The sequence below is a fragment of the Crinia signifera genome, chromosome 5 (genome assembly GCF_055691185.1).
Source record: "Crinia signifera chromosome 5, ASM5569118v1, whole genome shotgun sequence".
NCBI lineage: Eukaryota > Metazoa > Chordata > Amphibia > Anura > Myobatrachidae > Crinia > Crinia signifera.
The window spans coordinates 331,741,938-331,754,243 of record NC_139221.1 but is presented as its reverse complement, the minus strand read 5'-3'; the positions used below and the strand labels follow the sequence as shown (position 1 = coordinate 331,754,243).

The 12,306-nt window shown below is 50.0% G+C and overlaps 1 protein-coding gene across 1 annotated transcript in view; it reads left to right on the top strand.

Annotated features, from left to right (window-relative positions):
- Positions 1–12,306, top strand: part of LOC146005646 (cytochrome P450 2B4-like) — a 93,781-nt gene that overhangs the window by 48,121 nt on the left and 33,354 nt on the right. The window contains exon 7 of the mRNA XM_083145037.1: positions 9,235–9,364. Within this exon, the coding sequence (XP_083001163.1) occupies positions 9,235–9,364 (130 nt within the window). The remainder of the gene's footprint in view (positions 1–9,234; positions 9,365–12,306) is intronic.

Below are 12,306 nucleotides of genomic sequence, written 5' to 3'. Positions count from 1 at the left end.
GACGAGTTGTCTGTCAGTGACGATGTTGTCGTCTGTGTCCTAGCAATGAATAGTTGTCTGTCAGTGACAATGTTGTCTGTGTCCTAGCGATGATGAGTTGTCTGTCAGTGACGATGTTGTCTGTTTCCTAGCGATGATGAGTTGTCTGTCAGTGACGATGTTGTAGTCTGTGTCCTAGCGATGACGAGTTGTCTGTCAGTGACGATGTTGTCTATTTCCTAGCGATGATGAGTTGTCTGTCAGTGACGATGTTGTCTGTTTCCTAGCGATGATGAGTTGTCTGTCAGTGACGATGTTGTCCTCTGTGTCCTAGCGATGACAAGTTGTCTGTCAGTGACAATGTTGCCGTCTGTGTCCTAGCAATGACTAGTTGTCTGTCAGTGACGATGTCGTCTGTGTCCTAGCGAAGACGAGTTGTCTGTCAGTGACGATGTTGTCGTCTGTGTCCTAGTGATGACGAGTTGTCTGTCAGTGACGATGTTGCCGTCTGTGTCCTAGCGATGACGAGTTATCTGTCAGTGACGATGTTGTCGTCTGTGTCCTAGCAATGACGAGTTGTCTGTCAGTGACGATGTTGTCGTCTGTGTCCTAGCGATGACGAGTTGTCTGTCAGTGACGATGTTGTCGTCTGTGTCCTAGCGATGACGAGTTGTCTGTCAGTGACGATGTTGTCGTCTGTGTCCTAGCAATGACGAGTTGTCTGTCAGTGACAATGTTGTCTGTGTCCTAGCGATGATGAGTTGTCTGTCAGTGAAGATGTTGTCGCCTGTTTCCTAGCGATGACGAGTTGTCTGTCAGTGACGATGTTGTCGTCTGTGTCCTAGCGATGACGAGTTGTCTGTCAGTGACGATGTTGTCTGTTTCCTAGCGATGATGAGTTGTCTGTCAGTGACGATGTTGCCGTCTGTGTCCTAGCAATGACGAGTTGTCTGTCAGTGACGATGTTGTCTGTGTCCTAGCGATGATGAGTTGTCTGTCAGTGACGATGTTGCCGTCTGTGTCCTAGCGATGACGAGTTGTCTGTCAGTGACGATGTTGTCGTCTGTGTCCTAGAGATGACGAGTTGTCTGTCAGTGACGATGGTGTCGTCTGTGTCCTAGCAATGACGAGTTGTCTGTCAGTGACGATGGTGTCGCCTGTGTCCTAGCAATGACGAGTTGTCTGTCAGTGACGATGGTGTCGACTGTTTCCTAGCGATGACGAGTTAACTGTCAGTGACGATGTTGTCGTCTGTGTCCTAGCGATGACGAGTTGTCTGTCAGTGACGATGTTGTCGTCTGTGTCCTAGCAATGACGAGTTGTCTGTCAGTGACGATGTTGTCGTCTGTGTCCTAGCGATGACGAGTTGTCTGTCAGTGACGATGTTGTCGTCTGTGTCCTAGCGATGACGAGTTGTCTGTCAGTGACGATGTTGTCGTCTGTGTCCTAGCAATGACGAGTTGTCTGTCAGTGACAATGTTGTCTGTGTCCTAGCGATGATGAGTTGTCTGTCAGTGACGATGTTGTCGCCTGTATCCTAGCGATGACGAGTTGTCTGTCAGTGACGATGTTGTCGTCTGTGTCCTAGCGATGACGAGTTGTCTGTCAGTGACGATGTTGTCTGTTTCCTAGCGATGATGAGTTGTCTGTCAGTGACGATGTTGTAGTCTGTGTCCTAGCGATGACGAGTTGTCTGTCAGTGACGATGTTGTAGTCTGTGTCCTAGCGATGACGAGTTGTCTGTCAGTGACGATGTTGTCTGTTTCCTAGCGATGATGAGTTGTCTGTCAGTGACGATGTTGTCTGTATCCTAGCGATGATGAGTTGTCTGTCAGTGACGATGTTGTCCTCTGTGTCCTAGCGATGACAAGTTGTCTGTCAGTGACGATGTTGCCGTCTGTGTCCTAGCAATGACGAGTTGTCTGTCAGTGACGATGTTGTCTGTGTCCTAGCAATGATGAGTTGTCTGTCAGTGACGATGGTGTAGTCTGTGTCCTAGCAATGATGAGTTGTCTGTCAGTGACTATGTTGTCGTCTGTGTCCTAGCGATGACGAGTTGTCTGTCAGTGACGATGTTGCCGTCTGTGTCCTAGCGATGACGAGTTGTCTGTCAGTGACGATGGTGTCGCCTGTGTCCTAGCAATGACGAGTTGTCTGTCAGTGACGATGGTGTCGACTGTTTCCTAGCGATGACGAGTTGTCTGTCAGTGACGATGTTGTCGTCTGTGTCCTAGCGATGACGAGTTGTCTGTCAGTGACGATGTTGTCGTCTGTGTCCTAGCAATGACGAGTTGTCTGTCAGTGACGATGTTGTCGTCTGTGTCCTAGCGATGACGAGTTGTCTGTCAGTGACGATGTTGTCGTCTGTGTCCTAGCGATGACGAGTTGTCTGTCAGTGACGATGTTGTCGTCTGAGTCCTAGCAATGACGAGTTGTCTGTCAGTGACAATGTTGTCTGTGTCCTAGCGATGATGAGTTGTCTGTCAGTGACGATGTTGTCGCCTGTTTCCTAGCGATGACGAGTTGTCTGTCAGTGACGATGTTGTCGTCTGTGTCCTAGCGATGACGAGTTGTCTGTCAGTGACGATGTTGTCTGTTTCCTAGCGATGACGAGTTGTCTGTCAGTGACGATGTTGTCTGTGTCCTAGCGATGACGAGTTGTCTGTCAGTGACGATGTTGCCGTCTGTGTCCTAGCGATGACGAGTTGTCTGTCAGTGACGATGGTGTCGCCTGTGTCCTAGCAATGACGAGTTGTCTGTCAGTGACGATGGTGTCGACTGTTTCCTAGCGATGACGAGTTGTCTGTCATTGACGATGTTGTCGTCTGTGTCCTAGCGATGACGAGTTGTCTGTCAGTGACGATGTTGTCGTCTGTGTCCTAGCAATGACGAGTTGTCTGTCAGTGACGATGTTGTCGTCTGTGTCCTAGCGATGACGAGTTGTCTGTCAGTGACGATGTTGTCGTCTGTGTCCTAGCAATGAATAGTTGTCTGTCAGTGACAATGTTGTCTGTGTCCTAGCGATGATGAGTTGTCTGTCAGTGACGATGTTGTCGCCTGTTTCCTAGCGATGGTGAGTTGTCTGTCAGTGATGATGTTGTCTGTTTCCTAGCGATGATGAGTTGTCTGTCAGTGACGATGTTGTCGTCTGTGTCCTAGCAATGAATAGTTGTCTGTCAGTGACAATGTTGTCTGTGTCCTAGCGATGATGAGTTGTCTGTCAGTGACGATGTTGTCGCCTGTTTCCTAGCGATGACGAGTTGTCTGTCAGTGACGAAGTTGTCGTCTGTGTCCTAGCGATGGTGAGTTGTCTGTCAGTGATGATGTTGTCTGTTTCCTAGCGATGATGAGTTGTCTGTCAGTGACGATGTTGTAGTCTGTGTCCTAGCGATGACGAGTTGTCTGTCAGTGACGATGTTGTCTGTTTCCTAGCGATGATGAGTTGTCTGTCAGTGACGATGTTGTCTGTTTCCTAGCGATGATGAGTTGTCTGTCAGTGACGATGTTGTCCTCTGTGTCCTAGCGATGACAAGTTGTCTGTCAGTGACAATGTTGCCGTCTGTGTCCTAGCAATGACTAGTTGTCTGTCAGTGACGATGTCGTCTGTGTCCTAGCGAAGACGAGTTGTCTGTCAGTGACGATGTTGTCGTCTGTGTCCTAGCGATGACGAGTTGTCTGTCAGTGACGATGTTGCCGTCTGTGTCCTAGCGATGACAAGTTGTCTGTCAGTGACGATGTTGCCGTCTGTGTCCTAGCAATGACTAGTTGTCTGTCAGTGACGATGTCGTCTTTGTCCTAGCGAAGACGAGTTGTCTGTCAGTGACGATGTTGTCGTCTGTGTCCTAGCGATGACGAGTTGTCTGTCAGTGACGATGTTGCCGTCTGTGTCCTAGCGATGACGAGTTGTCTGTCAGTGACGATGTTGTCTGTGTCCTAGCGATGACGAGTTGTCTGTCAGTGACGATGTTGTCTGTGTCCTAGAGATGACGAGTTGTCTGTCAGTCACGATGTTGTCCTCTGTGTCCTAGCAATGACTAGTTGTCTGTCAGTGACGATGTCGTCTGTGTCCTAGCGATGACGAGTTGTCTGTCAGTGACGATGTTGTCTGTGTCCTAGCGATGACGAGTTGTCTGTCAGTGACGATGTTGCCGTCTGTGTCCTAGCGATGACGAGTTGTCTGTCAGTGACGATGGTGTCGCCTGTGTCCTAGCAATGACGAGTTGTCTGTCAGTGACGATGGTGTCGACTGTTTCCTAGCGATGACGAGTTGTCTGTCAGTGACGATGTTGTCGTCTGTGTCCTAGCGATGACGAGTTGTCTGTCAGTGACGATGTTGTCGTCTGTGTCCTAGCAATGACGAGTTGTCTGTCAGTGACGATGTTGTCGTCTGTGTCCTAGCGATGACGAGTTGTCTGTCAGTGACGATGTTGTCATCTGTGTCCTAGCGATGACGAGTTGTCTGTCAGTGACGATGTTGTCGTCTGTGTCCTAGCAATGAATAGTTGTCTGTCAGTGACAATGTTGTCTGTGTCCTAGCGATGATGAGTTGTCTGTCAGTGACGATGTTGTCGCCTGTTTCCTAGCGATGACGAGTTGTCTGTCAGTGACGATGTTGTCGTCTGTGTCCTAGCGATGGCGAGTTGTCTGTCAGTGACGATGTTGTCTGTTTCCTAGCGATGATGAGTTGTCTGTCAGTGACGATGTTGTAGTCTGTGTCCTAGCGATGACGAGTTGTCTGTCAGTGACGATGTTGTCTGTTTCCTAGCGATGATGAGTTGTCTGTCAGTGACGATGTTGTCTGTTTCCTAGCGATGATGAGTTGTCTGTCAGTGACGATGTTGTCGTCTGTGTCCTAGCGATGACGAGTTGTCTGTCAGTGACGATGTTGTCTGTTTCCTAGCGATGACGAGTTGTCTGTCAGTGACGATGTTGTCTGTGTCCTAGCGATGACGAGTTGTCTGTCAGTGACGATGTTGCCGTCTGTGTCCTAGCAATGACTAGTTGTCTGTCAGTGACGATGTCGTCTGTGTCCTAGCGAAGACGAGTTGTCTGTCAGTGACGATGTTGTCGTCTGTGTCCTAGCGATGACGAGTTGTCTGTCAGTGACGATGTTGCCGTCTGTGTCCTAGCGATGACGAGTTGTCTGTCAGTGACGATGTTGTCTGTGTCCTAGCGATGACGAGTTGTCTGTCAGTGACGATGTTGTCTGTGTCCTAGAGATGACGAGTTGTCTGTCAGTCACGATGTTGTCCTCTGTGTCCTAGCAATGACTAGTTGTCTGTCAGTGACGATGTCGTCTGTGTCCTAGCGATGACGAGTTGTCTGTCAGTGACGATGTTGTCTGTGTCCTAGCGATGACGAGTTGTCTGTCAGTGACGATGTTGTCTGTGTCCTAGCGATGACGAGTTGTCTGTCAGTGACGATGTTGCCGTCTGTGTCCTAGCGATGACGAGTTGTCTGTCAGTGACGATGGTGTCGCCTGTGTCCTAGCAATGACGAGTTGTCTGTCAGTGACGATGGTGTCGACTGTTTCCTAGCGATGACGAGTTGTCTGTCAGTGACGATGTTGTCGTCTGTGTCCTAGCGATGACGAGTTGTCTGTCAGTGACGATGTTGTCGTCTGTGTCCTAGCAATGACGAGTTGTCTGTCAGTGACGATGTTGTCGTCTGTGTCCTAGCGATGACGAGTTGTCTGTCAGTGACGATGTTGTCGTCTGTGTCCTAGCGATGACGAGTTGTCTGTCAGTGACGATGTTGTCGTCTGTGTCCTAGCAATGAATAGTTGTCTGTCAGTGACAATGTTGTCTGTGTCCTAGCGATGATGAGTTGTCTGTCAGTGACGATGTTGTCGCCTGTTTCCTAGCGATGACGAGTTGTCTGTCAGTGACGATGTTGTCGTCTGTGTCCTAGCGATGGCGAGTTGTCTGTCAGTGACGATGTTGTCTGTTTCCTAGCGATGATGAGTTGTCTGTCAGTGACGATGTTGTAGTCTGTGTCCTAGCGATGACGAGTTGTCTGTCAGTGACGATGTTGTCTGTTTCCTAGCGATGATGAGTTGTCTGTCAGTGACGATGTTGTCTGTTTCCTAGCGATGATGAGTTGTCTGTCAGTGACGATGTTGTCCTCTGTGTCCTAGCGATGACAAGTTGTCTGTCAGTGACAATGTTGCCGTTTGTGTCCTAGCAATGACTAGTTGTCTGTCAGTGACGATGTCGTCTGTGTCCTAGCGAAGACGAGTTGTCTGTCAGTGACGATGTTGTCGTCTGTGTCCTAGTGATGACGAGTTGTCTGTCAGTGACGATGTTGCCGTCTGTGTCCTAGCGATGACGAGTTGTCTGTCAGTGACGATGTTGTCTGTGTCCTAGCGATGACGAGTTGTCTGTCAGTGACGATGTTGTCTGTGTCCTAGCGATGACGAGTTGTCTGTCAGTGATGATGTTGTCCTCTGTGTCCTAGCAATGACTAGTTGTCTGTCAGTGACGATGTCGTCTGTGTCCTAGCGATGATGAGTTGTCTGTCAGTGACGATGTTGTCGTCTGTGTCCTAGCGATGACGGGTTGTCTGTCAGTGACGATGTTGCCGTCTGTGTCCTAGCGATGACGAGTTGTCTGTCAGTGACGATGTTGTCTGTGTCCTAGCGATGACGAGTTGTCTGTCAGTGACGATGTTGTCTGTGTCCTAGCGATGACGAGTTGTCTGTCAGTGACAATGTTGTCTGTGTCCTAGCGATGACGAGTTGTCTGTCAGTGACGATGTCCTCTGTGTCCTAGCGATGACGAGTTGTCTGTCAGTGACGATGTCCTCTGTGTCCTAGCGATGACGAGTTGTCTGTCAGTGATGATGTTGTCCTCTGTGTCCTAGCAATGACTAGTTGTCTGTCAGTGATGATGTCGTCTGTCTCCTAGCAATGACGAGTTGTCTGTCAGTGACGATGTTGTCGTCTGTGTCCTAGCGATGACGAGTTGTCTGTCAGTGACGATGTTGCCGTCTGTGTCCTAGCGATGACGAGTTGTCTGTCAGTGACGATGTTGTCTGTGTCCTAGCGATGACGAGTTGTCTGTCAGTGACGATGTTGTCTGTGTCCTAGCGATGACGAGTTGTCTGTCAGTGACGATGTTGTCTGTGTCCTAGCGATGACGAGTTGTCTGTCAGTGACGATGTCCTCTGTGTCCTAGCGATGACGAGTTGTCTGTCAGTGACGATGTCCTCTGTGTCCTAGCGATGACGAGTTGTCTGTCAGTGATGATGTTGTCGCCTGTGTCCTAGCAATGACGAGTTGTCTGTCAGTGATGATGTCGTCTGTCTCCTAGCAATGACGAGTTGTCTGTCAGTGACGATGTTGTCCTCTGTGTCCTAGCAATGACGAGTTGTCTGTCAGTGACGATGTTGTCGCCTGTTTCCTAGCGATGACGAGTTGTCTGTCAGTGACAATGTTGTCTGTGTCCTAGCGATGATGAGTTGTCTGTCAGTGACGATGTTGCCGTCTGTGTCCTAGCAATGACGAGTTGTCTGTCAGTGACGATGTTGCCATCTGTGTCCTTGCGATGACGAGTTGTCTGTCAGTGACGATGTTGTCTGTGTCCTAGCAATGACGAGTTGTCTGTCATTGATGTTGCCGTCTGTTTCCTAGCGATGACGAGTTGTCTGTCAGTGACGATGTTGCCGTCTGTGTCATAGCGATGATGAGTTGTCTGTCAGTGACGATGGTGTCGTCTGTTTCCTAGCGATGACAAGTTGTCTGTCAGTGACGATGTTGTCCTCTGTGTCCTAGCGATGACGAGTTGTCTGTCAGTGACGATGGTGTCGTCTGTGTCATAGCGATGATGAGTTGTCTGTCAGTGACGATGTTGTCTGTGTCCTAGCGATGACGAGTTGTCTGTCAGTGACGATGTTGTCCTCTGTGTCCTAGCGATGACGAGTTGTCTGTCAGTGACGATGTCGTCTGTGTCCTAGCAATGACGAGTTGTCTGTCAGTGACGATGTTGTCTGTGTCCTAGCGATGACGAGTTGTCTGTCAGTGACGATGTTGTCTGTGTCCTAGCGATGACGAGTTGTCTGTCAGTGACGATGTTGCCATCTGTGTCCTAGCAATGATGAGTTGTCTGTCAGTGACGATGTTGCCATCTGTGTCCTAGCGATGACGAGTTGTCTGTCAGTGACGATGTTGCCGTCTGTGTCCTAGCGATGACGAGTTGTCTGTCAGTGACGATGTTGTCATCTGTGTCCTAGAGATGACGAGTTGTCTGTCAGTGACGATGTTGTCGTCTGTGTCCTTGCGATGACGAGTTGTCTGTCAGTGACGATGGTGTCGTCTGTGTCATAGCGATGGTGAGTTGTCTGTCAGTGACGATGTTGTCGTCTGTGTCTTAGCAATGACGAGTTGTCTGTCAGTGACGATGTTGTCTGTGTCCTAGCGATGATGAGTTGTCTGTCAGTGACGATGTTGTCGCCTGTGTCCTAGCAATGACGAGTGTTCTGTCAGTGACGATGTCGTCTGTGTCCTAGCAATGACGAGTTGTCTGTCAGTGACGATGTTGCCGTCTGTGTCCTAGCAATGACGAGATGTCTGACAGTGACGATGTTGTCGTCTGTGTCCTAGCGATGACGAGTTGTCTGTCAGTGACGATGTTGTCCTCTGTGTCCTAGCGATGATGAGTTGTCTGTCAGTGACGATGTTGTCTGTGTCCTAGCAATGATGAGTTGTCTGTCAGTGACAATGTTGTCGTCTGTGTCCTAGTGATGACGAGTTGTCTGTCAGTGACGATGTTGTCGCCTGTGTCCTAGCAATGACGAGTTTTCTGTCAGTGACGATGTTGTCGCCTGTGTCCTAGCAATGACGAGTTGTCTGTCAGTGACGATGTTGTCGCCTGTGTCCTAGCGATGACGAGTTGTCTGTCAGTGACGATGTTGTCGCCTGTTTCCTAGCGATGATGAGTTGTCTGTCAGTGACGATGTTGTCTGTGTCCTAGCGATGACGAGTTGTCTGTCAGTGCCGATGTTGTCGCCTGTTTCCTAGCGATGACGAGTTGTCTGTCAGTGACGATGTTGTCGCCTGTTTCCTAGCGATGACGAGTTGTCTGTCAGTGACGATGTTGTCGCCTGTGTCCTAGCAATGACGAGTTGTCTGTCAGTGACGATGGTGTCGCCTGTGTCCTAGCAATGACGAGTTGTCTGTCAGTGACGATGGTGTTGACTGTTTCCTAGCGATGACGGGTTTTCTGTTAGTGACATTGTTGTCGTCTGTTTCTTCCACAGGAGGGGGGCCACTTCAATGATCAGAGCCTCCTCATAACCATCACAGGACTGTTCTCGGCTGGAATGGAGACCACAAGCTCCACCCTGAACTTCGCTCTGGTCGTGGCCAGCAGTTTTCCAGATGTGCAAAGTAAGGGACTATGGGCCTAATTCAGACCTGCTCGCTAGGCTGCTTCTAGTCAAAGCCTAGTGCGCAAGTTACCAACACCCCAGTGATCACGTGCCGCCCCACCAGCCCGATCCCCTCGCTACACTGCAGGGGATGTGTACACTTACCTCCTAAGCACCGACACAGAGGAGAAATGATTGGATGGTTAATGGTATCTGCCCACCCCCAGCAGTCGGGGAATGCCTGCGTTCTATGAGGCCTGCCCGTCATTTCTGTGGGGGCACCCACCATTGTGGGCACACACATGAAACTCCGGGAGTCCACCCTGGAACACCCCCCTGACTGCCAATCAATGTGCGAATGTCCCAATCACTGTGGGGGTTTGAACATGCTCATTACCACCTATGCGCAGTCCCCCGCCGTCGGAGACAGGGCCAAATTCGGACCTGAACAAGCAGGTGTGAATCAGCCCCTATGGGGGAAATTTACCAATATGAAAAACCTAGTTTTTCGTATTGGTATTTCCCCTACGGCTGCATACGACTTATAAGTCGTATGCAAAGTCGTGTTCCGGAGGGTCAGTTACAAAGCAGTCAGATACGACTGCTTTGTAACCCTCCGATGGTGTAACAATTCGTATTAGCTGGCCATATATATGGCTGCTAATACGAATTATTTCTAGCAGTCTGCACGGATCAGTCAGATCCGTGCAGGCTGCAAGGTGTAAAAAAAAATAGAAAAATAAATAAATGAAAAAAAAAAAACGGCGTGGGGTCCCCCCCACAGCTATAACCAGCACCAGGCTGAAGGAGCCGGGGCCGGTAATTAAAAATCAGGGAACCCGACAAATAGGGGATCCCCGATTTTTAACAACCAGCCCCAGGCTCCAGGTCCGGGGCTGGTTCCCAAAATACGGGGGACAAAATGACTAGTGGTCCCCCTTATTTTAAGAACCAGCCCCAGGCACAACCAGCCAGCAGGGTAATGTCACAGCCGGGGGACACTTATAATATAAGGTCCCGCGGCCAAAACATTAACCCTACCGACCAGTCAGCCTGGCCAGGGGCCCTGGGGGAGTGGGGACCCCCCCAATGAAGGGGTCCCCCCCCTCCAGGACTTACCTGACCAGGCTGAAGCCTGGTGCTGTCCTCGATGCCCCTGGGCGGTGGGCATCGAGCTGATAGTGGTGTAAAAAATAGATTAAACTATTGTTTTTTACTGTGGCACTATAAGTGCCAGCAAGCTGGGACTTGGAGAACCACAAGTCCCAGCCTGCTGGGCATTAAAGGGCCCGCTGGCACTTGTAGTTCCACAGTTAAAAAAATAGTGCACAAAACACACTGACACACTTTTAAAATAAAACTTTAATACATACATTACACACATACTAATACTTACCTATCTTCTTCCCGTAGGTAGCCCTGGTCCTGATGTCCTCCGGTCCTGTGTCGGCGTTCCTCTTCATGTCGACGTCCTTCTTGAAGTCGCCGTCCCTGTCGGCGATGGTGTCCGGGTCCGACGAAATCCATTTGGGAAGCTGTGGAAGGAAACCATACTCACCTGTCCCAGCGCGACGTAGTCCAGGTAAGTGTCTTGGCAAAAAAACAAACCGAACACCCCGAAACCAGCCGGACACGGAGACGCACGGTGTTTGTTTACATCGTGCGGCTCCGCCTCCCGAATGCCGCTATTGGCCGCCTTGCGGCCTAGCGGCTCCTGGTTGGCCGCTAGGCCGCAAGGCGGCCAATAGCGGCATTCGGGAGGCGGAGCCGCACGATGTAAACACCGTGCGGCTCTCTGTCCGGCTGGATTCGGGGTGTTCGGTTTGTTTTTTTGCCAAGACCCTTACCTGGACTACGTCGCGCTGGGACAGGTGAGTATGGTTTCCTTCCACAGCTTCCTCCATGGATTTCGTCGGACCCGGACACCGGACGCCATCGCCGACAGGGACGTCGACTTCAAGAAGGACGTCGACATGAAGAGGAACGCTGACACAGGACCGGAGGACATCAGGACCAGGGCTACCTACGGGAAGAAGATAGGTAAGTATTAGTATGTGTGTAATGGATGTATTAAAGTTTTATTTTAAAAGTGTGTCAGTGTGTTTTGTGCACTATTTTTTTAACTGTGGAACTAAAAGTGCCAGCGGGCCCTTTAATGCCCAGCAGGCTGGGACTTGTGGTTCTCCAAGTCCCAGCTTGCTGGGGAGGCTTGCTGGCACTTGTAGTGCCACAGTAAAAAACAATAGTTTAATCTATTTTTTACACCACTATCAGCTCGATGCCCACCGCCCAGGGGCATCGAGGACAGCACCAGGCTTCAGCCTGGTCAGGTAAGTCCTGGAGGGGGGGGACCCCTTCATTGGGGGGGTCCCCACTCCCCCAGGGCCCCTGGCCAGGCTGACTGTAGGGTTAATGTTTTGGCCGCGGGACCTTATATTATAAGTGTCCCCCGGCTGTGACATTACCCTGCTGGCTGGTTGTGCCTGGGGCTGGTTCTTAAAATACGGGGGACCCCTAGTCATTTTGTACCCCGGATTTTGGGAACCAGCCCCGGACCTGGAGCCTGGGGCTGGTTGTTAAAAATCGTGGATCCCCTATTTGTCGGGTTCCCTGATTTTTAATTACCGGCCCCGGCTCCTTCAGCCTGGTGCTGGTTTCGGCTGTGGGGGGGACCCCACGCCGGTTTTTTTTTTAATTTATTTAATTTTTCTATTTTTTTTACACTGCAGCCTGCACGGATCTGACTGATCCGTGCAGGCTTAAAGCAAATAGAACAGGAAAATGGTGTTCTATTTTCCTGTCGTATTTGCGTGGGTGTTTCACACCACTAAGCAGCCGTATTGTCAGTACGGCTGCTTAGTAAATCAGAAAACACCATTCTTTTGAATGGTGATTTCTGTCGTATTCTATCGATGGTGTAGACATTCGTATTTGTAAATACAAATACGAATGTTCCATCTT